Raw genomic sequence first — 25,728 nt, forward strand, 5'->3', positions numbered from 1 at the left:
AATTGTTGAATGTAAATTATATTTGTCGCTATTTTAAGAACGCCAAATGTACTATACTACAACTCCCAGAGGGCATTGCTTTCCATTTAAAGAAACGAAGTTAGCGAATAGGTGTTGGGATTTAACGTTACTTTTTTTTGGATTTGGCTGAACTGTTAGGTTATTCTGTTAAATAATGAGATTGAATTAACAACGCACTTAAATAGCATCATTTACTGCTTTCTACTGTCAAATTAATCAAAACTATGTTTATTATATTAGTGGAAACGGAATAAAGTGTATCAGTATATCAAAGTATTTCTGATCTTCCGTCCAATAAAGTGAATTGATTGGTAAATAATGTTAATCATTTAATGTGGCTTTGCATACAAAAGGATATTTTTTGTCTCCTGTTTTTGCACCTATGAGGTCATTGTTTGTGTCAGCTGATACTCGTTGCTATGGGATGTTCACGCCAGAGCAGTTCTTTGCTCTGTAACCAGATGAAATTACTTAGCACTCTGAGGGAAGTTACAGCAACTATAATAAGCCTCATCTACAAGCCCATAGACCTGCCAGGTAATGAAAATAAGTAATGAATTTATTCTGGAAATTCCTTTAATTGTAATTTTGGCTTTTTACATTGCAAATGTAACTAGTCCATGTAAACTGCAACATAAGGGCTCACCTTTGTGTAATGTATTATTCAAGCAGGAAACAGTATTAAGGATTACTATTCTTAATACATTTTTTTGTCTGATATTCAGTTTTGGGTATACTATCTTCCAAGTTTAATTTAAATAGCCACTATGACAGTATCATAGAAAACATACCAAATCCCAGGCAGATGCAAAATGAACTTATGAAAAATTCTGTAGGCGGGGTTACAAATGGACGAAAAAAAGGGGGGGGGGTGTGAATGTCATTTGGGCTTTTTATGACTAGTCTAAAAATTCCTACTATAACAATAATTTAGTAATTCTCAAAGGTATTGACTAAGGAATGTACACCTCTGGCTGCTGTTGATTAATAACCTCTAACGTCATTCTAACAGGCATGGCATTAATTTTGAAATACAACACACCCGATCTGATCAAAATGAGGTCCATTGAGAGAGTGGTATCACCCATTGCAACACACCTTTACAACCTGATCCTGATGTGTGAGAGTGGAGGAACTTCCGAGTGCTTCACTGGATTGGAGGGGGCAGCAAAGGAAGTGGTGGATGCTACCAAGAGCATGGCTGCAGTGGCCTCCAGGTAAACACTGCATTCAGTGACAGAAGATTAATGCATTATACCACAGCTTTGGTAAATACTACTTTCTGGTTGGTCCAGAGATGTCACATGGGTATTGGTTATTTTCATGTAACCGCACAGGTAGTTCCATCAGTCTATTAACAGTTCCATATTAATGCGTTTTAATGTTTTATTAAACACGTAAATATATAAGCCTGTGTGACTTTTTACTCATAAATTAGCAGTCATTCTTAGCTTAATTTTCCATTGTTTTTAAAACACAAGTGCCTGCCTTTTGACTGTTTCTATGGTAACTTAACAGACTTGCCGCTTTCAGTGAGTAGCCTGACCAGACGTTCTATCCTTATAGGGACTATATTTTGAAGAGCACATTGGAACATTATTAAATGCCAATTGAAATAATTATCTTCTGTAAATTTAACTGTGACTAGTTTTATTTTTAAATTTTTTTAGTTTTTTTTTTGTTAGCTATGGCATAAGTGGTATGCAGTTATATGAAAATAATCAACTTTGTTAGCGGCCCTCAGGTTTGCATTGGGTTGCATTACACCAAGTTGTTGTTGATTAGACCACCTCAAAGTGATCTATCCCTTATTTATATTACATTAGCATTCTGATTGACAACATCATAGCAATTAAGAATTTAATTCAAATACGCAGTATATAAAGTAGAATACATAATATCTTTGCACGTTTGTTGATGTTTATGTAGCTCAACAACTACAGCATTGTGCTGCGACACAAAGCTCATGGGTTTGTACCATATAAAGTGCACATGACGTGTAACCCTTCCTTCTGTTGTAAGTTACTTTGTATAAAAGTGTCAGATAGATCAGTGAAATGTAATGAATAGAGTTGGGTAATTCAGGTCCAGACAGAGATGGGGACTCAAGTCTGAGACTCAGACTCGAGTCACACTTAAGTCGCACAAACAAAGACTTGTGACTTGACTTTAGACTTGGGTGTTGTGACTCGTGAACAATGTTCACTTCATGGAATTATTTATTTCATTCATTTCAGTTTCTACAATATGTTATGGGAAAATCGGAAGCAGACTGAATATTTCCCTCCCTTCATATTACGCTCAACGTAACGCATGCGTGCAGCCACAGATTTCAAATCAACACAGATCATGGCGACGGCAAGTTCACCTGGAGCTGTGCCATTTGTTATTGCATTTAGTTATAAATTCTTCACACAGACAGCTAACAAGCAAACAGCCACTTGCAAAGTGTGTAGCATCAGAATAAATGATGCCGGCTCAACTACGTCCAACTTCATCAGGCACCTCTAAACGCACAAGGATAGGTCAGTCACTTGGTTAGGTGAAAGGGAAACTTAGCGTAGCGCGTATGGACAGGTAATGTTACTGCTAGCAAACTAATCAAACCACAGTTGTAGGCAATACAGACTACATGCAGATTACAGCTTTATTGTTCCCCACCTGTTTTATTTGATTAACATATCTCACTACGTTCAAGCCTAGGCTACCAGCAAGTAGCAGGCCAATAGAAGCCCTATACTGTGCTACCAGTTACCAGATGGCAGCAGAGTACTGTATATATGGATGTAGTCTATTGATAGCCTAACATTAATCCTATGCATTAACCGCTGTTTTAGAATAGGCTACTGTTATGATGTCAGTGCCCCTGGTAAAACTCCATTCAGCTGCCCAAGTGTTTCTTCAGGAAAAAATATTAAAACATAACATCAGTGAAGAATTTCTTTCAGATCGTCTATCACAAAAATACTGTAGGCCTAATCCACTGCAGTATTACTGTTAATATTGCTGTAATATTTTGATACTGTAGTGCACGGGTCACCGACACGGTGCCCGTGGGCACCAGGATGCCCCCAAGGACCACATGAGTCACCCGCGGACCTGTTCTAAAAATAGCACAACTCACCAGTGAGCAGCGTCTAAAATAAAATTTTATCCTGTTGCTATTCTTCTTTAATCACATTTGTATTTATATTGATTTGAAAATGACGATATCTAAAAAAAATGCATTTAAAATATGTTTATTATACATGATTTAAGAAAAGCGTATCAAACTGGTAGCCCTTCGTATGGCTCAGTACCTGTGAAGTAGCTCTCAGTTTCAAAATGGTTGGTGACCCCTGCTGTAGTGTATAATAATAGATGATAATACAGTACATGCTTTCAATCCAAAACATACAGCAATGCAGTATTATCTCAGATAGTATCTGATGAGAGAACGTTTATTTCAGCCATTTGAGACTTGAGACTTGACTTGGACTTGGGACAAAAGACTCGAGACTTGACTTGGCATTGCCCCTCAAAGACTTGAGACTTGACTTGAACTGAAGATGAAGAGACATTTTAGTATAGTTTTTATTTTTTAAACCAAATTTAGTCTCATTTTTATTCGTCAACAATATTACACGATATATTTCGTTATAGTTATCGTCACATGACCAGCATTTACGTTGCGTCTCATCTCCATCACGTCAAAAAGGTCCGTTGACAAAGATATTTCGTCAAAAAATTCGTTGACGAAAACAACACTAAGTAAAAGTCCAGACCAAGATTTTGTTTCAACCTACCAGTTGAGCATAAAGAGTCACAGTCACAAAGTACTCAACTGGTTGGTTGGAACAAAATCCTTTCTGGACCTGAATTACCCACTTCTGGTAATGAATTTATATTTTATTATTATTACTACTTAATCAAGTTTTGCTTCTTATCTATTGTTTATGGCTAGAATAGGATCATCACTCTGTAAAAATCTCAATGAAGCGTGAGACCAAAAGATCAAGTATACGAAAAAGCCTTTGTCATAAACATCCATTCATTAACCATTTATTCAGTTTAAGGGTACTGGAGTCTATCCCAGTCAACACAGGGTACAAGGCAGTGGTACACCCTGAATATTATTCCACTACATTGCGGTGTGCACACACACAACTCGGAGATGCCAATTTACCACACTGCACCGATATTAAAATCAGGCTGTTATGTGTTCCCAGGCTCCTGGAGGGGTTAGATGATGGTATCATGAGGAGAGAGATGGAGCCAGCAATGTCAGCTTTAGTAGCATCAGGGAGACATGTGCTGCTGGTTGCTCAGAAACTCAGCATTGAGCCCAGTCAAGCTGAGCACAAGGAGGAGTTTGTTATGTCAACCCAGAATGTCTTCCTGGGAGTGGTCAAGGTAATAAAATGAGAGTTTGAGAATAAATTCTCAGGTCACCCTTTCAGATTTCCCTGAAAAAATTCACTGCTGCTCCTATACCAAACTTATGAAGGTATCTATAATGCATTATACAGTATATGAGAACTTCAAGTAAAGTGTTGCCAAAATATGTTTATTTTCACAATTTTTAATTAATGTATGAAGGGGTAGTATGTTCCACTTGAAATAAGTTGATGTGGCAATTCTGAAACTGTGAACTATGCAATGTTTGTATTTTGGTTAAATTTGTACGTCAACTAGATCATGACTGCTCATTCTTTAGAAAGGCATAACTCCAGAAGGAAGCTCAGCAACCACACCAAATGTTTTGTCAGATCATCTTCAGATATATATATATAAATACATAGTAAAATTATAAAAATGATGGTGAACTTCCCGCATGGTCACTATTACACTCCTATAACAATACTGTAATACTTACGGTTACTGTATACACATGGACTAACATGTCATAAATGACGGGAAAAAACTGACTGCTTTATCTAGTATACCATTTCAGTGAGATGCTCTCAAAGGGGGCATCATTTTGAATTTTCCGTCGCAAAATTTCTAAGCTGTACATGTCATATAAAATGAGCATTGAATGTGGGAGGCTGAATGCATAAAGCAAAATGCATGAAATTAAAATTTCAGAAGGCTGTATTTTCACAACTATTAAAGATACAGAGCTACTCTTTGGAATTTATCCATATGTTTGGTATAGGAGCACCTGAGAATTTTTTCAAAGGAATCTGAGAGGGTGACCTGAGACCCGCTGGGTGATTTGATATAGAATGATCCAAATATAAAAGTGTATATACTATAATAATATTAGTACAGACGCTCCTCTACTTTTGAACTAGTTATGTTCTGAACGGCCGTTCGTAACTTGAAATGTTTATAAGTCGTTACTCAACATGATTTTAAGGGTATACAGAAGTACAAAGAACTAGGATACTGGGACTATGCACACTACTCTGCTGTGCAGTGGGAGTAGAGGCCAGAAGTCATACTAGGCGGAATTTGTGCGCACAAAAAAAAAAATTATGTTGCGGACAGGAAACGGGAGCCCGAGGAACACAATCTGGACTTACAGTCCTCTTCGTTCGTATGTCTGAAAGTTCGTAAGTTGAAAGTTCGTAAGTAGAGGAGCGTCTATATATACATTTTGTCATATGCATTAGTTTAATAGTAAAAAAAAGATGGAGGCTTGCACTTGAACAGATGTACATCAAACTGTTTGTACCTTCCAAGGTCCTTCTAGTGGCGGATGATGCCGTCATGAGAAAAGTAACCACGGCAGCTCATTCGCTCCGGAGCTGCCTGTCTCATCTGGAAGCGGCCACAAACATTCCAGCTCTGCTGACAGCTTTTCAAGGTTTTTCAGAGGCCTTGCTCCTGCTGAACACATTGGCTATGAAGAGAGCAGACGATCTGTGGGACACCAAACAGCGACGTCATGCGACAGGCTTGCTGGAAACCTTAAAGAAATGTGTCCCTATGTTACACACTGCCCTGCATACCAATATCAAGCACCCTTACAGTGAGGAAGCACAAGCTGCCAAGACATACATTCTTGATCAATTTGCTTCTACTATCACAAATCTTATGTCAACGTTGGAAAGCAACTGCTACGGAAATAGCTCCGTCCCAAATGAATCCTATACTGCAAAGCTGCAAGAACTGTTCAGGATGCTGGATACTTCCCCATTCACTCTGTTTAGGGACAGAAGCTGTGACAGTCTGTTGTGTGATCTGGTAGCCCTCTGTATGGAAGTGGCTAAGGGCTCACGTATCAAGCTTAAGCATGTGGTGGTTAACCTCTGCCGAGATGTGCTTCGGATCTGGCTTGAGATTTCCCAGACAGTACAGCTCTTTGAAACTAATTTTAGAAATAAGGAGAAAATGCAGAATATCATGGACGATAATTATAAGACTCTCAAAGGGCTGTTACAGAGACTTGATCATACCATGATGACAGCTCTTGTGTATCAAGTTTTGGATGTGTTTGTTGCAGAAAAGTTCCCCTTTGAAATGCTGATAAGTGCATTAAACCGGCCGTTGAACAGCCACATAAGTAGCAGGATGGACACCCTTGAGCCTCTGCTTACTGCCTTTGATTGTCATGCTGATAGGATGATCCAGGTCTCTGGCTTTATCTCTGGTCTCTCAGTGGATACCAAAGTTGTGGAGAATGTTGTAAACTCTACAGATTGTGTGAAAAGGCTGAAAGGCACCATCATAACTCTCCTAGAAAAGGTGGAAGAGACCTCTGACCATGCTGAATGTCTAGAAGTACTCCAAGATCTACACCATCGATGGGTAGAAGAAACCCACTTGCTGTTTGATGCTCTCAGCGATGTTTTTGATGTGAAGGAGTTCACAAGCATTATTATCCAAGAGATGGAAGGCAGACATCACGATTGCCAGAAAGCATTTGCAATCAAATGCCACAGTCAGTTCAAAGAGCAGGCCTCAAACCTTGTTGTGTACATGAATCTGGTGATTCAATCTATGAAAAGACACATCAACAAGAATGACAACCCAATCTATCGGAATGGGCTCCTGGTCTTGGTTAAGCGGGGGGAATTGTCTATAAGTGAAGTCACGACATCCATAGAGCACATCTTAGAATACGGTTTAGATGTGGAATCATTTGAAATATTTTCTGAGAAGACCATAATAGCAGGCAAGCAATTCCAACATTTAAGCCAAGGGCTGAATGGTCTTCAGCACCCACACCTCCTTAGTCCCTTACGAGAAGAAGTCCGTCAACCACCAGTTTCGTCTAATTTTCCTGCTCTACATTTTAACAACCCAGGTTTGAAAGTTCTGATGCCAATAACCACTGGCGTGGAAAATAAAAATCCACCATTTCAAACTTTAAGGAAGGATTCTGATGAATTGTCTATGGTGTTTGATCAAGACAACGACAGTCAGGGTCCAGCCACCAGTGATATGAATCCAATACAAGTTGTTCAAGACATTCATCTCATGCCACCGTTGCAGAAAATTCTAAATGCAGCTGAAAAGAAAGATTTAACAGCTGTTAACATGGCCAACACTGATGTCCTGGAGCTCTCCAACTGTTACGCTAAGGCTGCACAGATAGCTGGGGTTCTGATTGACACTGAAGATAGGCTAAAACTAGAAAACCTCAGAGAAGAAATTGTGGCCGCGACTCACAAGGTAGTGCGACTGGCTCAGGAGGCAGCCATGGGCTCTTCTGTGAGTGCAGGTAGCATCACCCGAGAAGCCATAGTTTTTTCTGACAGGATCGACAGCATGCGGCAGATTCTGCTTCCTGCCACAGGCACCTGGTACCATGCAATCTGCCTGATATTTCAAGGGCAACCAAACAAAACAGTTGCTGATAAGACACAGGAGGTAAGTGAGGTGATGCTTGCGTGTGCAGATGTCGTTGAACTTGTTACCTCTTCTGACCTTTCTGTGCACAGCAAACATCAAGAATGTGTCGCGGTGCACAGCAAACTGAAGACCACCCAGGCCAATGCTAAGCACCTCACTCATCTGGCCACTTTGATGCCTGAGCCTTATAAATTAGAGACTCTATGTATCCTGTGGTCTCTTTCCATCCAAGTCTTGCTTAACGCAATTGATAAGATGCTAGGGCCTGCAATGGAGGGAGGAAAAGGTCATTTAACTCTGCAGAAACGGTTGGCAATGTGGTCAGAAAACTCTCTGCGAATACAAGAGGCTTCAGAATTGTCCTCATTGAATTGTAAAAATAATAGCATAATTAAAAACATGAGAGGCCTTCAGCAGGAGGTGAAATGTTTGACTGAGGCCTACCTTCAAGCAGCAGATAACCTTGGCAGTGTGTCCTGTGCTGACATCCACCAGCTTGCCAGGACTGAGTGCTTGCAAAGACAGCTTCAAGTTAAAATGAATGCTCTATTAACTCTGGTCAGCACTATAAATAAGGAATACACAGATGCAGTTAAGAGCGTTGTCCACCTAGCTCATTTGGCCGCTGCGGATAAAGGAAAAGATGAAAAGACACAAACAGCGCATGTGGATTTTGAGAGAAGTGCTGAATCGCTGTTAGAAAATGTAAAAGCTGCAGCACAGAAGATTCAAGACAGTCTGCTTTATATCAGGAACCCCAGGGTGCGTGGTAGCCTGAGATTCACTAAAGACCATCTTTCCTCTCAAACGTCAGAAATTGTGAGCAGAGCCAAGAAAATGGCTGAAACCCAGGACACTTCTGACGTACTGAGTCTGGAAGTTCAGAAGCAATGCTGGTCAGCAAAAGCTCGCTTCCTCGTGGAAGAAATTAACAAAGTGGAGGGCATTCACCAGGCAACAAAAGACCAAGTGAAACTTCTCCTGCAGGGTAAACAGCCCTGGGACATGCCAGTTACGTTATCTGAGGTCCAAACAGAGGAAACCAGACCTGTGAAGTGTCCCAGGCAAATAAGCTCTGCATTGAGTGTAAACATTGAAGAAGAGAACAACCTTGCTGCATCTGAGGTGCTTCCCAAAATGGTATGAAAGCATAATTTAATTATGATCATAAAATCAATCAATCTATCTATCAATCTATCTATCTATCTATCTATCTATCTATCTATCTATCTATCTATCTATCTATCTATCACATTTAAGATTCAAGGAATCTGTTAAAATCACTATAATCAAATAAGAATTATGCACAATTATGAGCAAAACTGTACAAAATGAATGGAAACAATACAGCTGTTAGTTTGCATATATAAGACTGTGGTGCTGATGCCAAATGAAGTTTCATGAACCATTTTCTGTATTTTCTGACCCCACTAGATGGTGCTCTTGGTTTGCTTTGGAGCACAATCTAGATGTGTCAGAAAAAAACAGCAAATGGTTGATGAAGCTTAATTTGGCATCACTAGAGCATGGATATCAATCCCTCCAGGGCATCAGGAAGCTTGCAGACTGCAGTGTGGCTCCCTCCCTCACCTACACCTCCCTCTTCCTGAAAAGGGAGACGGACAAGTGGGATGCACAAAACAACCACGTCGTTCAGGTGACAAAAGACATGGCGGAGAAGATATACCACATGGTCCAGTTCCTGAAGAGAAGAGGTCCCATCCAGGTCAAGTATGACACAAAAGAGCAGGGATTCACCACATTATAATGCCACCATGCCACCTCTGGTACTGGCAAACCAAAGGAAAAAGATTTAGTGATAGTTCTTATGGACATGGATGTGTAAATATTATACCTTAATTTTGTGTTTTATTTTTGGCTTTATGATTTAGAGCAGGGGTGGGGAACCTGTTCCATGGAGGGCCGGTGTGGGTGTGGGTTTTTGGGATAGCCTCTCAATCAGCCAATAATAAAGCAGTGGTTCTCAACTCCAGTCCTGGGGACCCACTGTTATTGGCTGATAGAGAGGTCATCTCAAAAAGCTGCACCCACACCGGTCCTCCATGGATCAGGTTCCCCACCCCTGATTTAGAGGGTAAAAGGATATGAAAATGTGGACTGGGATAAAGCCAAATATAAAACAGTATTAGGAACCTAACCATAAATAATTTATTTTCTGACAGAGCAAGGAGGCTTTTATTTACACTGCCAGAGAGATGATCTCAGGTTGTCAGTCCATCACTCAGTTTGTGAGGGTCATTGCAGAGCACTGCCTGGACAAACGCTGCAGGGATGACCTTCTCTACATTACAGAGCAGATTCTCACTATCACTAACCAGCTTACCATAATCTCCAGGTGAGACCTTGACGCAACAGAGGTGCCCTCTGTAAGTTTTTCAGTTCCACATAAGTCCGAGCTCACCAGTCCACCTGAAGGTGATAAGTACTGAAATTTAGAATGGGGACTGTGTGCATACAATCCTGGTCAGGGTCACAGGGGTTCTGGAGCCTATCCCATACAGCAGTGTTTCCCAACCCAGTCCTCAGGGAACCCCGGACAGTCCATGTTTTTGCTCCTTCCCAGCTCCCAGCCAATCAGGAACACCGAATACCTGGTACAGGTGCTGGGAGCTGACAGGAAGCAAAAACGTCGACTGTCCGGGGTTCCCCGAGGACTGGGTTGGGAAACACTGCCATACAGCACAGGTCACAAGGTTGGGGTACACCCTGGATCGGGTAGCAGTCTTTCGCAGGGAATACACAGACAGTCACATACTACGATCCCTGTAGAGATGATGTTCATTTAATTAATTTTTGCATTTGTTTGGAAATCAACAGTTGTTTTCACTTCAAATAAGGCAGAAAGACTGAAGCCAGTCAACTAAGTCACACTGGATGTGCAGCTCCAGATCTCAATAGTTCTAATTGGCTGCAGAAGTTCTAACCTGACCCCGGAGCTCATATTACATACTAAAGATAGAAATGTCAGCAGTTTTTCACAATCAGGACCACCCCAGACCAGCCTATGGTCCTTCACACTGTTTACCCAACGTCCCATTTTTCTAAAAAAATGATGGCCCACACCAAGCAGTAGTCACCGTTAGATATTTACACATAATGCATGACAAGGGAGAATGAGGCATTCCCTGCCTGGACTAAATAACACCAAGCTGAACAATCCTGCTTTATGTCTCTTTCCAGTGTCAATGCAGCAACAGCTAGTTGCAAGTCATCCAACGAGATCCTGGTGAAGAATGCACAGAGCCTGCTCCACGTCATTCTCAGGGGCATCCGGGCCGCTGAGGCCGCTTGCATCAAGGTACCCACCAGCCCACCCTACCTACTGTATCAGTCAGGAATCAGTAAATACAGTGCTGTCCAGTGGGGGCAGGGACAGGGTGAAAGCACATGGTTCCAAACTGTCAACAGCATTTAAAATACTGTAGGTTTTTGACCTTAATTTCTCTAATGCCATTTTCAGTACCTTTTTTTAATTTTTATAGGAAGATTTCCCAGCACCAGAGAAAAGGATCATATTATCAATTGTGTTCTCAAGTGACCTCTACAGAGAAATATCTTATAATACAGCTTCAATAATGATTGATTCAAATGTTCAGAACAAGTAGCCAACTGTGCCATCCTACGCCTGCCAAAATTAGGCTCCTAATAATCTGAAAAATCTTGAATCTCTGCCACTGTCACCAATAACAATTATAGTGCTAGCCTGAAGATTATTGTGGTACATTGTACCATTGGACTGTATGTAATAGAGATCTCTTTGCAAACCAGGGATTAAAGCAACCAGATCCAGACTCAGATGGTGCTGAAGCTGCTGTACTGTGTCTCCAGTGGAGGCGGAACCTACTGATTCACCGGGCCCAGCAGAACTCCTGCCTGGAGACGGATGAGCTGGGCCTCCGTAAAACATCACAGTACCTGCCAGGCCCCAGCCTAGCCGCCCCTGTTTACATGAAGGAAGCCTTTTAATGACAAAGCCTGATGCCTACCACTGTATTAGTCACTGCATTAAAACGTGGGAAGTGACTATCACTTCCAATTGAAATTTACCTTCCACAAGGATCATGCTGATCAAAGTATTCTTGCACACTATCTCATCTGCAGACGTCTCCTTTCTTTTATTTAAGACGAATAAAAAAAGTCAACATACCATGTCTAGCTAGACTGAGTTTTCTTTCTAGTCAAATACAGTTGACATCCAATTTAACAACAAAAAGAACCGTTGATGACAAGCATTGCATTTATATTACAAAATAAGCCATTTACAGTAAGCCATATTAGATAATAAAAACAAAAATGCCACTAATTTCAGAACAGAAATAGCACCATAAAGCCAAAAAATACATATATTTTTTTAATGAAACTCAATTGTTTTATGGTTTTAACATTCGTTATTGTCATGTGTGCAATAAATCCAAATAGAAAAGTCTCAGTACCAGCAGCAAAATATGGGTGATGGACAAGTTGTTGGTGGGATATTTTTCTTTCTACTAACGAGTTAAATATTCTTCAGTTATATAAAAGTGGCAGTTTCTATACTGTTGCTCTAAAATTATTTTTTTCCCAGCACACAATAAAAAAGGTTAAAACCATAATACTGCACTTGTAAGAGCTTACATATCTTTGATGCACAATTACTGACAAAATAATCTTTATTTTACCCATCACATTCACTATATATACCTGTGGTTCGCTAACCATCTCTGGACCCCGATAAACTGCTCTCTGAACCTCGCAGAAATGCTCTAGTAGCTGAACGTCACTGAAACATTTTAAAGACCATTCTGCACTGACTCTGAGTGTTTCTGCCTGTACATCTCTATCAATACACAAATAACTGAAACCATAAAAACAGTAAGAGCTCATTTTTATTAGTGCCTGTGAGATAGGAATTATATACATTTAAAATAAATAAATATATAAAGCTCAATAGTGTTTCATGGAGGAGCGAGAACGCTAAAGTACATATTTACAAATATGAGCCATCTTGATTCATTTCTGCGAGCTGCTGTCTGTTTATTGACAGAAAGGAGATACTGTGGGGTCAAACGTCTTAAACACATCCTTGAGGGGCCTGTCGTCGGGCTCCTCGCTGCTCTCGGCATCCTCCTGTGGTGCTCCTGCTGCCTGCCCCGATGCTCTGGCCTGCCGTGGGTCGCTGTAAGGGGGCCGTATCAGCCCCGCCAGTGCTTGGATGGGAAGGTTGTGTACAGCAGGGGCAGCATGAGCCCCAGAGAGGGGAGAGGAGGGCGGGGAGGACACCAGGGCGGCTGGGGGGCGAGACGGTTTGCCCAGTCCCCCAAATCCGCCCGTGTCTGACAGATCATCGTGGAGCTTGTCGTCGAGGGCAGACGTGGAGGATGGCTGGGGGCTTCCCTGCTTCACGGGCTGCTTTAGGATGCCATGCTTCTTCTGCAGCTCTTCGCCCTCGTCCCTCGAGGGTTGAGCCGACTGGGTTCTGGGGTCATACAGGCTGATTCCACCCAGCAGCGAGGTAGGGCTGCCCAGCCCCCCACTGCTGGAGGAGAGCTTGGGGGCATATGGGGGGAGCTTCTCCGGCTCTGGTTTTATGGCAGATCCAGTGGCGACCCGCTGTAACCTCGGATCAATGCCCCCCCCACTGCCACTGGAATCCTTGGACACTGGGAACCTAGAATCTTGACTTCCCGATCGGCTAATCCTGGGGTCCAGGGGTTTATGAGTCCGCGGGTCCAAGGATTTCTCTGGGGGCGGCTTGAGCTCGGGGGCCCTGCAGGCGAGGCCTGCCGACCTAGCGATTCCGTCCTTTAGGCGGGCAGCAGCCAAGCGAGGGTCCAGGGGTGGGGGAGAGGAGGCAGGCTCCACGGGAGGGCCGAGGCTGCGGTTTAGCCGGGCGTCAGCGATAAGCGGGGGCAGGGGCAGGTTGATGGAGGGCTCCTGCCGGGGCACGAGGAGTGGGATCAGGTCCTCGGGAGCCCAGACCACCGTCTGAGCGAAGGCTGGCCGGGACAGCAGGATGTCTACACGGATGTGGCTGAACTGCTTGAGCTGACAGCGGGGGTCACGCAGGGCCGCACCCGGACGGGGCTCCAGTGGGATGATGGCCGCTTTCTCCCTCAGCTCCCGCTCGCTGTCGTCATCCTCATCTCCGGCCAGGGGCTTGTAGGGGGCAGGGGGGTGCAGCTGGGGGTGGCGGTGTATGTCCTGTTTAGGACCTCCAGGCTCCAGGGGTTTCATTTTGCGGGGGTCCCGTGTCACTCGTGGGTCAGCAGAGGCATCCTCGGCCTTCCGTGCTTCCGCCGCCCGCTGTCGGGGGTCGGCTTTGGTGCGGGGGTCACTGGGCGCGGCCCTGTCCTTCTGCAGCCGGGGGTCACATAGCCCCACTGGGGCCAGATGCACTTTAGGCTGCTGCAAGTTCTTCATCATCTCATTCTGCTTCTTGAGGGATTTGAGGATAGCTGTCATGCTGTTGCCATCCTCATCATCGCTGGAGTACCAGCCGGTAGCTTCGTCTGAAACAATATTTCAGATTAATCCCAGAACCTTAGAAAGCCACTGCTAAACCGATCTAAAGCACCAACTTACTGAAGGACAGAGGAATTGACCCTACAGGCATCTCATCCATCCATTACAGGGTCCTAGTGAAATTTCAGTAATATTTTGCATAAACATTTCTTCTTTACCAATTAATATGTAAACAGGTTTCATAACATCATGTTTCTGTTGAATCAATCTAATGACTGACCAACAATTTTTAACATATGTTAGAAATTACAACTGCATTTTATGAAATTATTTAAATTTACCCAATACGCTCCATCTTGGTCTCTACACAATCTCTCTTCTAACTACCCTTTACAGATCAGGACATCCTATCCAATACATTTAAATCATAATCTTAACTGTATGTGTTCATATGACAAATGTATGTTTAATCTCATACATTCAAAATGGATTTTGCAGGAAACATCCAAAACCGCTTTCGCTCCCAGGGATAGACGTGGTGTCATTATTTACTGCCGCTGCACGTGGGCCATGCGGAGCGGCCATGTCCCCAATGCAAGGCGGACGTCCTCACCCTTGTCTCTGCCGATGGCCTTGGGCCCCTTCACCTCCTCGCCCGCAGCCACGTCCTCCTGGTGCTTCTGGCTCAAACGCATGAACAGGGCCTTCTGCACGGCCGGCAGGAAGTCTGGAACTGGGACGGAGCCGTTGGACTCGGCGCTGCTCTGGGACGCCTGGGTGCAGTCAAAGGGCAGCTGTTCCAGTGAGGGGCCTTCTTCTGAAAGAGATGAACTCGGTTACATCACTGCTCCACTGTTTACAAGTGTCACGCTTTGAAAATATTTATATATGAATCTTTTGAATGTGTAACAACAGAAAGAAAAAATAAATAAATAAAAACAGGACAGTTTTCCCAATCTCTTTATGGGGAAACTGGACATTTTTTATAAGTATACTAGTGATTAAGAAACCACATAAACCAGATTCCTGAAGTATTGGCTCATGTAAAACAATGCAATATGTTTAATACACATTTCCTTAAATCCTACCAATTTAATATTTGTCCTGACACTAATTGTCAGACTCTACCCGCAGTAATGCACCATGATCACATCTAAGACAATAATCCATCCAAGTATCTGTGGCCAGGGTTTGTATTTTCATAAATATAGCAAAAGAGCCAGCAAAAGACCAGACTCCTAACATGAACCCCAAAGACAAGATAATTTGTGTTTGCAGAAAGCAATGGGGTGCATCCTGTGATTAACAGCCTGGCAAGACTTCACGTCATTTGAGAGCAGAAAGGTAAAAACAACTGAATTACCACGTTGCTCTTACCTCCCTGACTCACGCTCTGACTGCCGTAGTAGCAGTCATAAAACACTGAACGGTTCTGACCCATAGCCGGGTACGGCACGTTCTGCTGCATCGGCAGGTCTGCGCCAGGGGCGAAAGGCCCCAGCTGCTTTTTTTGGGGGTTGGCATTGGGACGGTTACCGTGAGGGCTGGTGTGAAAGGCGGCCGCCTGGCCAGGGGCTGCTGGAGGGTGCATGGCAGGTCCTGGGTGGAAGCCGTGCTGCAGAGATGCTCCGGGGGGGCTCATGGGCGGTCCGATATGGGGGTGGGGCGGGCACGCCATGGCGCTGGGGGAGCCTGGAGCTGGGACGGAGGGGCAGCTGGTGCCCGGGGGTAGCATATTAGCACCCTGCATGTCGTCCGCACCTCCTGCAAACTGGGGTGGGGGTCCGTTCCCAGGGAACTGAGGGCCAGGGGGGGAGGAGAAATTGGATCTGCAAGACAAAGGACAAGCGCTTTCACAAATGCTACACTTAAGTACGCAATTAAAACTCCGCTTCACAAGATAAAAGAGCTCTGGGCATCGCTTAACTTTCATTCCACACGCTGTACTTCCAGGCTGTTTTCAACCTCAACTCTTAAATCAGATAATCTTTGGAATAAATTGTTATAATAAGGATGCCAAAAGAAGACAAATCTGGTCCTTACTGAGATATTACTGAAGAAACAAATCATCAAACAAATAAAATCCTGCTCTGCAGGACAGTTTGCCCCTAATTTTTTATGCTCTCATGGTAGAAGGGATGTAAACGCAGGCAAAAACACAGCCAGAGCAGGCGCAGTACCTGAGCCCGATCTTCTGAACCAGGTCCACAGTTGGCTGAACCACAATCTCAAACAGGGAGGGAATCTTCTTCCCGCAGGGCCCCATATCTTGAGGGCTGCTGGGGCCAGGCGTAGGCAGCAGCCCCACCCCCGGCGGGGGCTTGGGCAGGGGGGCGATGCCTTGCTTCCTCAGCTCCTCCAGCTCCTGCTCATCCTCAGCCATAGCCTCCTCCTCAGTCTTCAGGACCTGCACAGATGTGAAGCAGAATTAAAGCTGCTCTTTCTATATCGAGTATAGCAATAGTTACAGATGCCTTATAAACTACTATCACATTTCAGCCATTCCACTGTTTAGTAAGGCTGATGAAAACCACACACGTGTTCTGTATTTTCTGCATTTTAAAGGTGGGATTTCTGACCTTGTCCAGCAGTTCTCTGGTTAGATCAGTAAGCGGCTCGTGGGAGAACTTGCATTTATCTCCCTGGTAGCACTTTGCCCCAGTGTGGAAGAACTTGCATGGATATTCATGTGAATTTATGGGTCAAGGAGAAAACTCATATATTAGTTTGAATACAATAAAAGTACATCAGATATCAAAAACAGCAAATGAAGTTATGACATTGCTATATGATGCATGCTTGCTATAATGCAAGATTCCTTCAAAATAATGAACCACTGATCTATTTTTCCAAACTATTTCTACGGTGCTGTGTGGAAGGAAACCAGCCCAGGAAGCACTGGGCAAGAGCTAAGGAACAAGATGGACAAGATGCCAGCGTCAGTAATGCCGATCATCTTAGAACTAAGACTGTTGTGACTTGGGTGCTTTGTCTCCCTCTCAAACGACAGGCATGTGCAAAACACAGTAGCAGTTCAAACCCCCAGGAGGGGGGGCTGCCCTTGTATTCTTACAGCAACTTAATTCCTAAATTCCTACAACAAAACATCCAACTAAACAAATCAGTAACATCAAGGTCACCCTAGCAAAGAACCAGCTTTATTATTTAATTATTAAAGTATTATAAACTTCAAAAAGGAATGACATTTCTAGCATGGTGCAAGAAGCCAGTCATCACGTTGCAGTAGAGGCTGCATGCAGGATATTGTGCATGTAACTGCACTTCTCCCCCTTGCTGCAGTAGCCCTGGAGGTAGAACTTGCACAGCTCCTTCTTCTTGTCCGGAATGACGAGTTCATGCTCAAACTTGCACTGATCGCCCTGTGGAGACCCAAGAGACAATGAAAGGTGACTATCAGCTCATGGCAGTGTGACAGTGAGTGGTCTCTCTGCCTCTCACTGGTTTCCTCCACCTCCCCGGTGCTCAATGACAACCAAATATCTTTAAAAGGGTAACTGGCCATAGGTCCAGATCCCAATATGAATTTAAAATTTATCAGCAATGAATGAATTCCAAAAAGAAAACTGCATTCAAAGATTTATGATAGTGATTTTCTAAAAGTATTCAATGGTGCTGGTCCCAGTTCTAGAATTTCTGCCAGTACTGAACCGTGCAGTTCTGGTTTTCACAGTTTGATTCACAACTATTTAAAAAAACTAAATTAAAATGATATATTTTAAAATAATTATGTTCCAATAATAGACTGACTTCACTGCAGTTAAGTTATGATACTAAAAATGACTTGAACAGGACCCTCTTCTGTATAAACAGTTAAATCCTTCAGACGGCTGTGCTAGACCAAGTACCGCCCGCCCGCTGCTCTCCTGGCCTCCTTACCTTTATGCATCTTCCTTCCAGGAAGTACTTGCAGATGTATCTACCATTGTGTTCGACCGTGTGCTGATTGATGAACTCCTGCGTCATGATTGGACGCTTCTTCTGAAAGCTTGGGGGCCCCTTTGCGGGAGAACAGAGAAACAAAATGGCCGACAATGAGTAAGAAAACCACTATGTCAGGTCACCTCTAGCTGGCCATGCGCTCACTCATAAGTGCGTAATTCACTGCTATTCTACATTTGTTATCATACTCGTTGGCCATGCGCTCACTCATAAGTGCGTAATTCACTGCTATTCTACATTTGTTATCATACTCGTTGGCCATGCGCTCACTCATAAGTGCGTAATTCACTGCTATTCTACATTTGTTATCATACTAGCTGGCCATGCGCTCACTCATAAGTGCGTAATTCACTGCTATTCTACATTTGTTATCATACTAGCTGGCCATGCGCTCACTCATAAGTGCGTAATTCACTGCTATTCTACATTTGTTATCATACTCGTTGGCCATGCGCTCACTCATAAGTGCGTAATTCACTGCTATTCTACATTTGTTATCATACTCGTTGGCCATGCGCTCACTCATAAGTGCGTAATTCACTGCTATTCTACATTTGTTATCATACTCATTGGCCATGCGCTCACTCATAAGTGCGTAATTCACTGCTATTCTACATTTGTTATCATACTAGCTGGCCATGCGCTCACTCATAAGTGCGTAATTCACTGCTATTCTACATTTGTTATCATACTAGCTGGCCATGCGCTCACTCATAAGTGCGTAATTCACTGCTATTCTACATTTGTTATCATACTCGTTGGCCATGCGCTCACTCATAAGTGCGTAATTCACTGCTATTCTACATTTGTTATCATACTAGCTGGCCATGCGCTCACTCATAAGTGCTTAATTCACTGCTATTCTACATTTGTTATCATACTCGTTGGCCATAAGCTTGCCTGTAATTGTCACGGGTGCTCACCTCCTTCATGCAGTCTCCCCCCTGGTCGCCCCCCCGGCCCCGGCCGCGCCCCCAGTTCTTGCCCTTCAGCTTCTTGTTCTTGTTGGGTATCCCCCGTCCCCGGCAGATTCCGCCCCGACCCCTCCCTTTCGGTCCAGGATCTGCAGCCACGCATTAAATGCAGAGAAATCCGGCTCGATTACAGCTCGAGAGAAGCTGGCAGAATGCTGCTTTAAGATGGACACAGCAAATTCGTCAAATGTGTTATGTTACTACAACGTAAGTGTGAGACCCTGAATTTTTTTATATAGGCGCTGCTGAACCAAGCATACTCATCAGTATTCTGCAAGAAAAATGACCCGTGTTGGAATAACAGGGAAGAGCAAACTTTTAGTCCATTCCACTATAGCAGGTGTGGGGAACCTGATCCGTGGCGAACCGCTGTTGGTCCGGGTTTTTGGGATGACCTCTCAATCAGCCAATAATAAAGCAGTGGTTCTCAACTCCAGTCCTGGGGACCCACGGTTACTGGCTAATTGAGAGGTCATCCCAAAAACCCGCAGCCACCTTGGCTCTCCATGGATCAGGTTCTCCTCCCCTGCTCTATAGCTCTGTGAGCTGCTTCAGTTTTAGCAGGTGTTTCAGAGAACTGGACTGGACGTCATCCCTAGCATATATTACATAGAGCCCTGTGACAAAAGAGAAAGAGAGATGACACCATAAGTTGTGGAGATTCGCTCACATTGCTGTTTCAGCACTCCCTTCATGCTGCTCCTCTTCATCTGCTCCTTGGGAGGGCAGCCTTTACCCAGACCGGCCGCCAAGACTTCCTTGCCTGGCCGGTAGTGGCACGGCTCATTGGAATAGCCGTCGTCCTCCCCGTCGTATTCGTACTTCTCCTCACTGTAGTCGCTGAACTTGTCATAGTCAATGTTTTTATGCCTCTGCATCTTGGAGTGGCTTCCACTGGACTGGCCGTGCTAGAAAGCCATCAATATCCAAACATCAAAGACGCATGAAAGCAGGTAACAGTCAAGCCCAGGGGCGCTAAATTCACGCTAGACTCTGAGGCTGTTCCCTGATATCAAGGTGTAAAATCTTTTTCTTCGTTAATAAGTTAATAATACAGATAAAGAGGTGAGGCTCTGACTGCAGTAGTTCAGTTCACTTCCTCATTAATTATGCCACAGTGCCTACAGAACTCCTGCAGCGTGCGTGTTTTGAAGCTTTACACTCTGGGAAAAGCGGCATTTCAAGGTAATACAGCATTGAAGCAGCAGCTTTTCTACTGTCACAAAGACACAGGACCACAACATAAAACAGCAGCACGTTTCTCTGTTTTCCAAGTCGGCCCAATGACACGTATGATGTACATATGATATATGTAACTAATCCTAGGTCTGCGGATGCAGGGCAGCTCTGAAGCATTAGCTCCAAAACTCTAAGTTTCATTCCCGCCCTGCCTGGGTGTGTTGTGACAGACGCAGAATAACACCAAACTTATTGTTGGCTACTGTTACTTACTGTCCTTGACATGTCTGTTTTCTCATTCAGGTATCGATGTTCAGCTTCACTGACAAATGAATGAATGGATGCAGACTATAGCACTGACCTGGCCATCATAGTCACGGTAAGAGCTTGAGGACTTTTTGCTCTTGGATCTCTCCGGGCGCTCGTTCTCCGAGTCATAGCTGTCGGAAGTGTCTGAGCTGGAGGGGGAGTGATGCTGGGGCCGAAAGAGTTGGGGAAAAAGGTGGTGAAAACATTACATGGAGGAGTACCGGGGCTGGGCAAGGCTGCCCACCCCAAAGATTACGAGGGAAAACAAACTATCAGCAATTATGTAAATGCACCAGAATGATGAACAAGTAGTAGTTAAAAAAGACTGGTTAAAGAGGTTTAATAGTGAATCGAAGTCTGATGACACACACTGAGACAAAACAGAGATGACCCAGTGACAACTTACTAGTCTGAGTTCATATTACACATCAAAAAAGGAAAGCTTGATTTTCTAGACCTTTTCTATGACTCCACATGCCATGATATCAGCCTGCTGCCTGTAGTATCTGTGGTACTGTGAACTGACTCTGAGGTGGAGGCTGACGCCGACCTCGACACTGAGCCGCCAAACTCACCTTCTGCCTGTCCCGCCTTCTCTTCTTGGATCGCCTCTTCTCCTTCACCTTCTTGTATCTCTTCCTGGAGTGTCTGTGGCCTCTGTCATCTTTCTCCTTCTCCTTCTCTTTTTCTTCGTTAGCTTCTTTCACTTCTTTTGCCTCATCTTCAAGGCTGACCCCTTCATCGTCTATCTCTCCATCCTCCAGCTCGCCATCCTCTCTTCATGAAACATTTGCGAAACATATTAAAGATCAAATACCGTTAAGTCAGAAGAAATCATAAAATACTTATTATAGAAGAATATTTTTAAATACTTATATTACATTTTAAAAATCCCTTCCTTGCTCACTGCAGCACTAGTCAACATGAAGGTCCTTTCGCGTCATGCATCTAGTACTTTGCAAAACTTCAACAATAGGGATTATAAATGTAAAAAAACAATGGCAGTATCCATACCAAAGTATAGCAAAAACAGAAAAAACTCAAGCTATTTTAAACACAATTCAAGTAACTGCAAACAGAACATGCTTAACATTCCTAGCCAAATGCAAATATCAATTTAAGCTACACAAGTGAATCATATCACAATTGGGCTGCACATATATCAACAACCACCACAGCTTTTCTTAACATCTTCACTGCAACCAAGGCAAATAAGAGTCAATGTCACACTAAACAAACATCAGAAACTGCTCATTTTAAATACCTTTAACCTTCTACTGATGAGTGTACATTTATAATGATAGGAAATTACAGTGCCAGCATGTGTGCAGGGGGCCTGAAAGGGGGAAATCTCTTCAATGGGAGTCCTGTGGTTAAAAGAGGAGCCCTCTGAGACTTTGGAATACAGGCCTGGACCACCATGCCCTTGCACTGTTATGGGCAAAGCAAACTGCAGACAGACAGTGCACTGTGAATACTGGGTATGACTCAGCTGAGAAAAACCTAAAGTCATTCTGTCCGCATAGTGAACATTTCAGTCTACAAAGGTTTGAACCAGCATCTGATACCAAATTACTGCATGACCAATTCCAGAGCTTCTTCACAAGGGAATGAAACTTTATACTGTCTTTAGCTGAAATTAAAAGAAACGCTGAGCTATAACTGTCCCTGGGTAAAGCCTTGGCCTTAAAAATTGCTTGACTGGAAAATAAAACAACTTCAGTACTTGATTGTTTTCTCAAACAAATTGGGTAACAACATAACTTCACTTTGGATTTGGTCAATGCTGACAATAGTTATCAAGTTCAAAGCTGCTTCAAACATTATGGCTCACCAAAAGTTTTAATGAAAAACAGCTTTGCTGTCGGTCACTTATTAATTGCTAGAGGAACGGATCTCAATGGAGTGAAGATTTAACGGCAATGAACAATTAATTGCTACAATGAACAGCGAACCTGGCAAGATGCCAAGGCTATCAGAACAGGATTACAGATATACAATCTAATTGTACTGGCGAGTCTATGGAGATACACTGTATTATTGATGATGGCATGCATGTACTGAAAGCGTTTGAATAAAGCAGAATGAATGTTGAGGATATTAGTATAGACACTTATATAAACTGATTCATTGTAATATCATTTGCCTAAGTAACAGTGAGAGGCAAGAAAACCTAAAATGTAAAAACCTAAAAGGTCATTAAAAAAAAATTAGAACCCACTTAAGTCTGCATTGTCTACTTCCCCAGTACTGCATGAAGTGACCATTTAATTAAAGTGAATTCAATTCTGCCTGAAAGCTTGTAAAACCATCCCAATCAAGAGGTGAGGCGTTTCTTACAATCTATAGTAACAATGTAAATGTAAAAAAAAAAAAAACACCTGAGAGCTAAGAAATAGACCAATGTTAACTGCTCCAAAAGGCCTGAAAATTCCTGTTCACTTTCAACCGAGTCAACACCTCAGTTTGCAGTTCCATTTAAGAACAGACAGCCTGTTAGCTAATTAAACAGCCTAGAGCTGCATGACCTTCTTATAAACTCGAGACAGAAAGCCTCATTGTGTAAAATCATTTACATACCCACTCCCTAAGCAAAGAGTATAACCAGCTGATAACCAAACAAGGAATTATAACCTGAGGATTGCTGAGCCAAATCCTAATACACAATTGTCTATGTCCATGAAAATAGTACTTAACATGAATTCCTCCAGTAGAATGTCTAAGTGAATAAAGGGTAAAATTGCCAAAACAGCTAATTAACAGAAAAATTAACTTCAGAACAAATGATACTCCAACCCAAGGAAATGCACTTTGATTCAAAACCTCGTTATTGCTTATATACTCATTTAAGAAAGTAATTTCAACATTTTATCTAATTTCCACAGCTGATACTTAAATGGTGTTTTAAATGCCAATTTGCAAGACTTCAATCACAGATCAAGGTAATTATTTTTAAATGCACGTCGATATTACTGCTACTATTTCTAAGTCAATTAGTTGAGTCACATTTCTCTAGACTGCCAATATAAATATAAAAACTAAAATTTACCAGATTCATTATACGGGTCAGATATAGTATAATTATGGTATATGTATAATATAAACATAAATATACTATAAACATAAATGTATACATTAATAATATCTATGTCAGTTTTAACATCATTTAAATACTTGTATTTCTCAAAAAATCCAGGTTAACCTAAACTTTATTGCAGAACCGCAACAAACCTGAGAAGTAGCAGCTTCTGCACAAGCCTGCAATTATAGTATAAATATGAGTAATAGAAGCTTTCTTTTAAGAAAACCAAGATTTTTAATGAACCTACTTTATTAGCCTTCATTAGAAATGATTGCACTAGTATTAACAGCCTGCAAACCTTACTAAGGCAGTAGGCATCAGAGTGGAATAGGGCATAGACTTCTAGTCTGAAATAACTGGTTAAAATCTTGGGAGGTGTTCTACTGTTGAGAGATATTAATCCTAAATTAACTTAACTAAAATTCCTACTTTTTAAATGGGTCAAAACATGTACATTTCTTTGGGTAAAAGTGTCAGCTAAGTAATAGAGTAAAACACTGAACTGCTGCTACATATCAAACTTCATGTTACTAGAACAAGTCAATACATTTTCAGGCTGAAATATAGGCAGGCATATTACCAGTTAAGTCTATCTCGCTGTCAATACCAGCAAACAATAGTCTTATAGTTAATAATCCACATAATTTGTCCTCCACATGCAAATATTTCTCTCCACTCTATGCAAAGGACATAACCATTAAACTAGGAAAAATGGACTATTAATTCCCCAGAAAACCGATGGAAGTGAAACACGTGGAATTATTACCAGCACTGTATCGCTACAAACTACATAAACTGCGTTGACCAGTTTCAGTGAATTTAGTTTCCCCGCTACTGGCAGCTAAGTAACGCTCACATGGGAATGTCAGACAGAGCGCGCGAACGCGCGAGGCTGTCGTACGTCACCTTCATTTACATATTAAAAAAACTGGCAACATGAAAGTCACGAGCCACACTTTCAAAATGGTCGAGACATCCCTTCCTGTCGTAACCCCCCCCCCCAAAGGAAAAAAAAAATCTTCCTAACTGGTTAGCTGGCTAGCTATTCGCTTGCGCTAACTACACAACGACTGCCCGACCTGTTTATTGGATTGCACAACTCAGTTTCTATGACAAGTGCGTTTATGGCACGAAAATGTTTGAGAGCCACAAGCTAGCTCCGTAATATTAAAAATAAGGAAGCATGCAAAAGGGATCTAGCTACCTAGCTTGCTAAGGCCTGACTTAATCCAGGAAATCCACCGCAACAAAATAAATTTACACCGAGCTCCCCAAAAATAGAAAGAATACAAGCATTTACTCTAGCCGCACAAATGAACTTTTACAAAATCATTTTTTAGATAAGAATGTTACTCGACCTTTCGTCCCCTGCAAGTTCAGAGTCTGTCATGTTTTTGTCAAGAACGGGGTTTGGGGGATTGGAGAAAAGGCTCGCGAAAGCCATGATGATTGGAAACGAAATTGCCCTTCTCCCGAAACAAGAGTGAGTTGCATTCAGTCACTCAAAGGAGACGTTGGATTGTGAGAGATGATGAAGGATTGCATTAGTTTAAAAAACTCACGGTTACAAGTCTTTACAGTGAAACAGTAAACACAGACTTTATCCAGTCTCTTATCAATGTTTTAAACTGTAAACACAGTTTTGATACCCCCGCTTTGCTAATGTCCCGTCGGTTGACTGTTTTCTTGGTGAAATATTGGAGACGGAGGGTGAAACAAACAGAAATTGAATCATTTTCGGTGGTTTCTATTCCTTCACAAAACATGGCGCCCGCAACGCATTCTCAAAATGGCTGCGATGAACCAAAGAACGCTAGTTGTATTCTTCCACTTGCAAGATTAGACCTATGAGATCAGTCTAGCCTGCAGCCGCTGCATAGCTATGCGGCTAACCATTGGACAATAAGCTTTAATTTATGCGAATATATAATACATCTCTGATTCGATTGGAGTACATAG

At 42.6% G+C, this 25,728-nt stretch overlaps 2 protein-coding genes across 8 annotated transcripts; one reads left to right on the top strand and one right to left on the bottom strand.

Annotated features, from left to right (window-relative positions):
- The first annotated feature begins 132 nt into the window (after positions 1 to 132).
- Positions 133 to 11,970, top strand: LOC111849574 (vinculin). 2 transcript variants are annotated; one of them, XM_023822576.2, is made up of 8 exons: positions 133 to 558; positions 1,034 to 1,238; positions 4,230 to 4,413; positions 5,689 to 8,943; positions 9,350 to 9,534; positions 9,987 to 10,159; positions 11,005 to 11,122; positions 11,593 to 11,970. In XM_023822576.2, the coding sequence occupies exons 6-8, from the start codon at positions 10,020 to 10,022 to the stop codon at positions 11,788 to 11,790; spliced, it is 456 nt and encodes a 151-aa protein (XP_023678344.2). In that variant the 5' UTR covers positions 133 to 558; positions 1,034 to 1,238; positions 4,230 to 4,413; positions 5,689 to 8,943; positions 9,350 to 9,534; positions 9,987 to 10,019; the 3' UTR covers positions 11,791 to 11,970. The 2 variants fall into 2 exon arrangements, with proteins under 2 accessions (XP_023678344.2, XP_023678343.2); XM_023822575.2 differs by having other exon boundaries at positions 9,350 to 9,529.
- Positions 11,916 to 25,577, bottom strand: zc3h6 (zinc finger CCCH-type containing 6). Of its 6 annotated transcripts, none has more exons than XM_072709666.1 (13): positions 25,419 to 25,556; positions 21,569 to 21,651; positions 21,263 to 21,464; positions 20,740 to 20,853; positions 19,870 to 20,107; positions 19,149 to 19,288; positions 18,163 to 18,282; positions 17,529 to 17,645; positions 16,845 to 16,952; positions 16,446 to 16,672; positions 15,802 to 16,094; positions 14,879 to 15,082; positions 11,916 to 14,312 (listed from the first exon to the last, which is right to left on the bottom strand). In XM_072709666.1, exons 2-13 carry the CDS (start codon positions 21,610 to 21,612, stop codon positions 12,838 to 12,840), a joined length of 3,282 nt encoding a protein of 1,093 aa, XP_072565767.1. In that variant the 5' UTR covers positions 21,613 to 21,651; positions 25,419 to 25,556; the 3' UTR covers positions 11,916 to 12,837. The 6 variants fall into 6 exon arrangements, with proteins under 6 accessions (XP_072565767.1, XP_072565766.1, XP_072565763.1 ...); XM_072709665.1 differs by having other exon boundaries at positions 25,128 to 25,554; XM_072709662.1 differs by lacking the exon at positions 21,569 to 21,651 and having other exon boundaries at positions 25,419 to 25,577.
- Positions 25,578 to 25,728: the final 151 nt, after the last annotated feature.

This window comes from Paramormyrops kingsleyae, chromosome 3 (assembly GCF_048594095.1).
Source record: "Paramormyrops kingsleyae isolate MSU_618 chromosome 3, PKINGS_0.4, whole genome shotgun sequence".
In the NCBI taxonomy this organism is placed as follows: Eukaryota; Metazoa; Chordata; class Actinopteri; order Osteoglossiformes; family Mormyridae; genus Paramormyrops; species Paramormyrops kingsleyae.

Coding starts and splice junctions, on each gene's coding strand:
- LOC111849574 (XM_023822575.2), top strand. CDS start 441: ATGGGATGTTCACGCCAGAGCAGTTCTTTGCTCTGTAACCAGATGAAA. Junction 559..1,033: donor CAAGCCCATAGACCTGCCAG/GTAATGAAAATA, acceptor TCATTCTAACAG/GCATGGCATTAATTTTGAAA. Junction 10,160..11,004: donor CAGCTTACCATAATCTCCAG/GTGAGACCTTGA, acceptor GTCTCTTTCCAG/TGTCAATGCAGCAACAGCTA.
- zc3h6 (XM_072709662.1), bottom strand. CDS start 25,504: ATGATTCAATTTCTGTTTGTTTCACCCTCCGTCTCCAATATTTCACCA. Junction 16,953..17,528: donor AGTGCAGTTACATGCACAAT/ATCCTGCATGCA, acceptor ATAAATTCACAT/GAATATCCATGCAAGTTCTT. Junction 14,313..14,878: donor GGCCATCGGCAGAGACAAGG/GTGAGGACGTCC, acceptor ATATTGTTTCAG/ACGAAGCTACCGGCTGGTAC.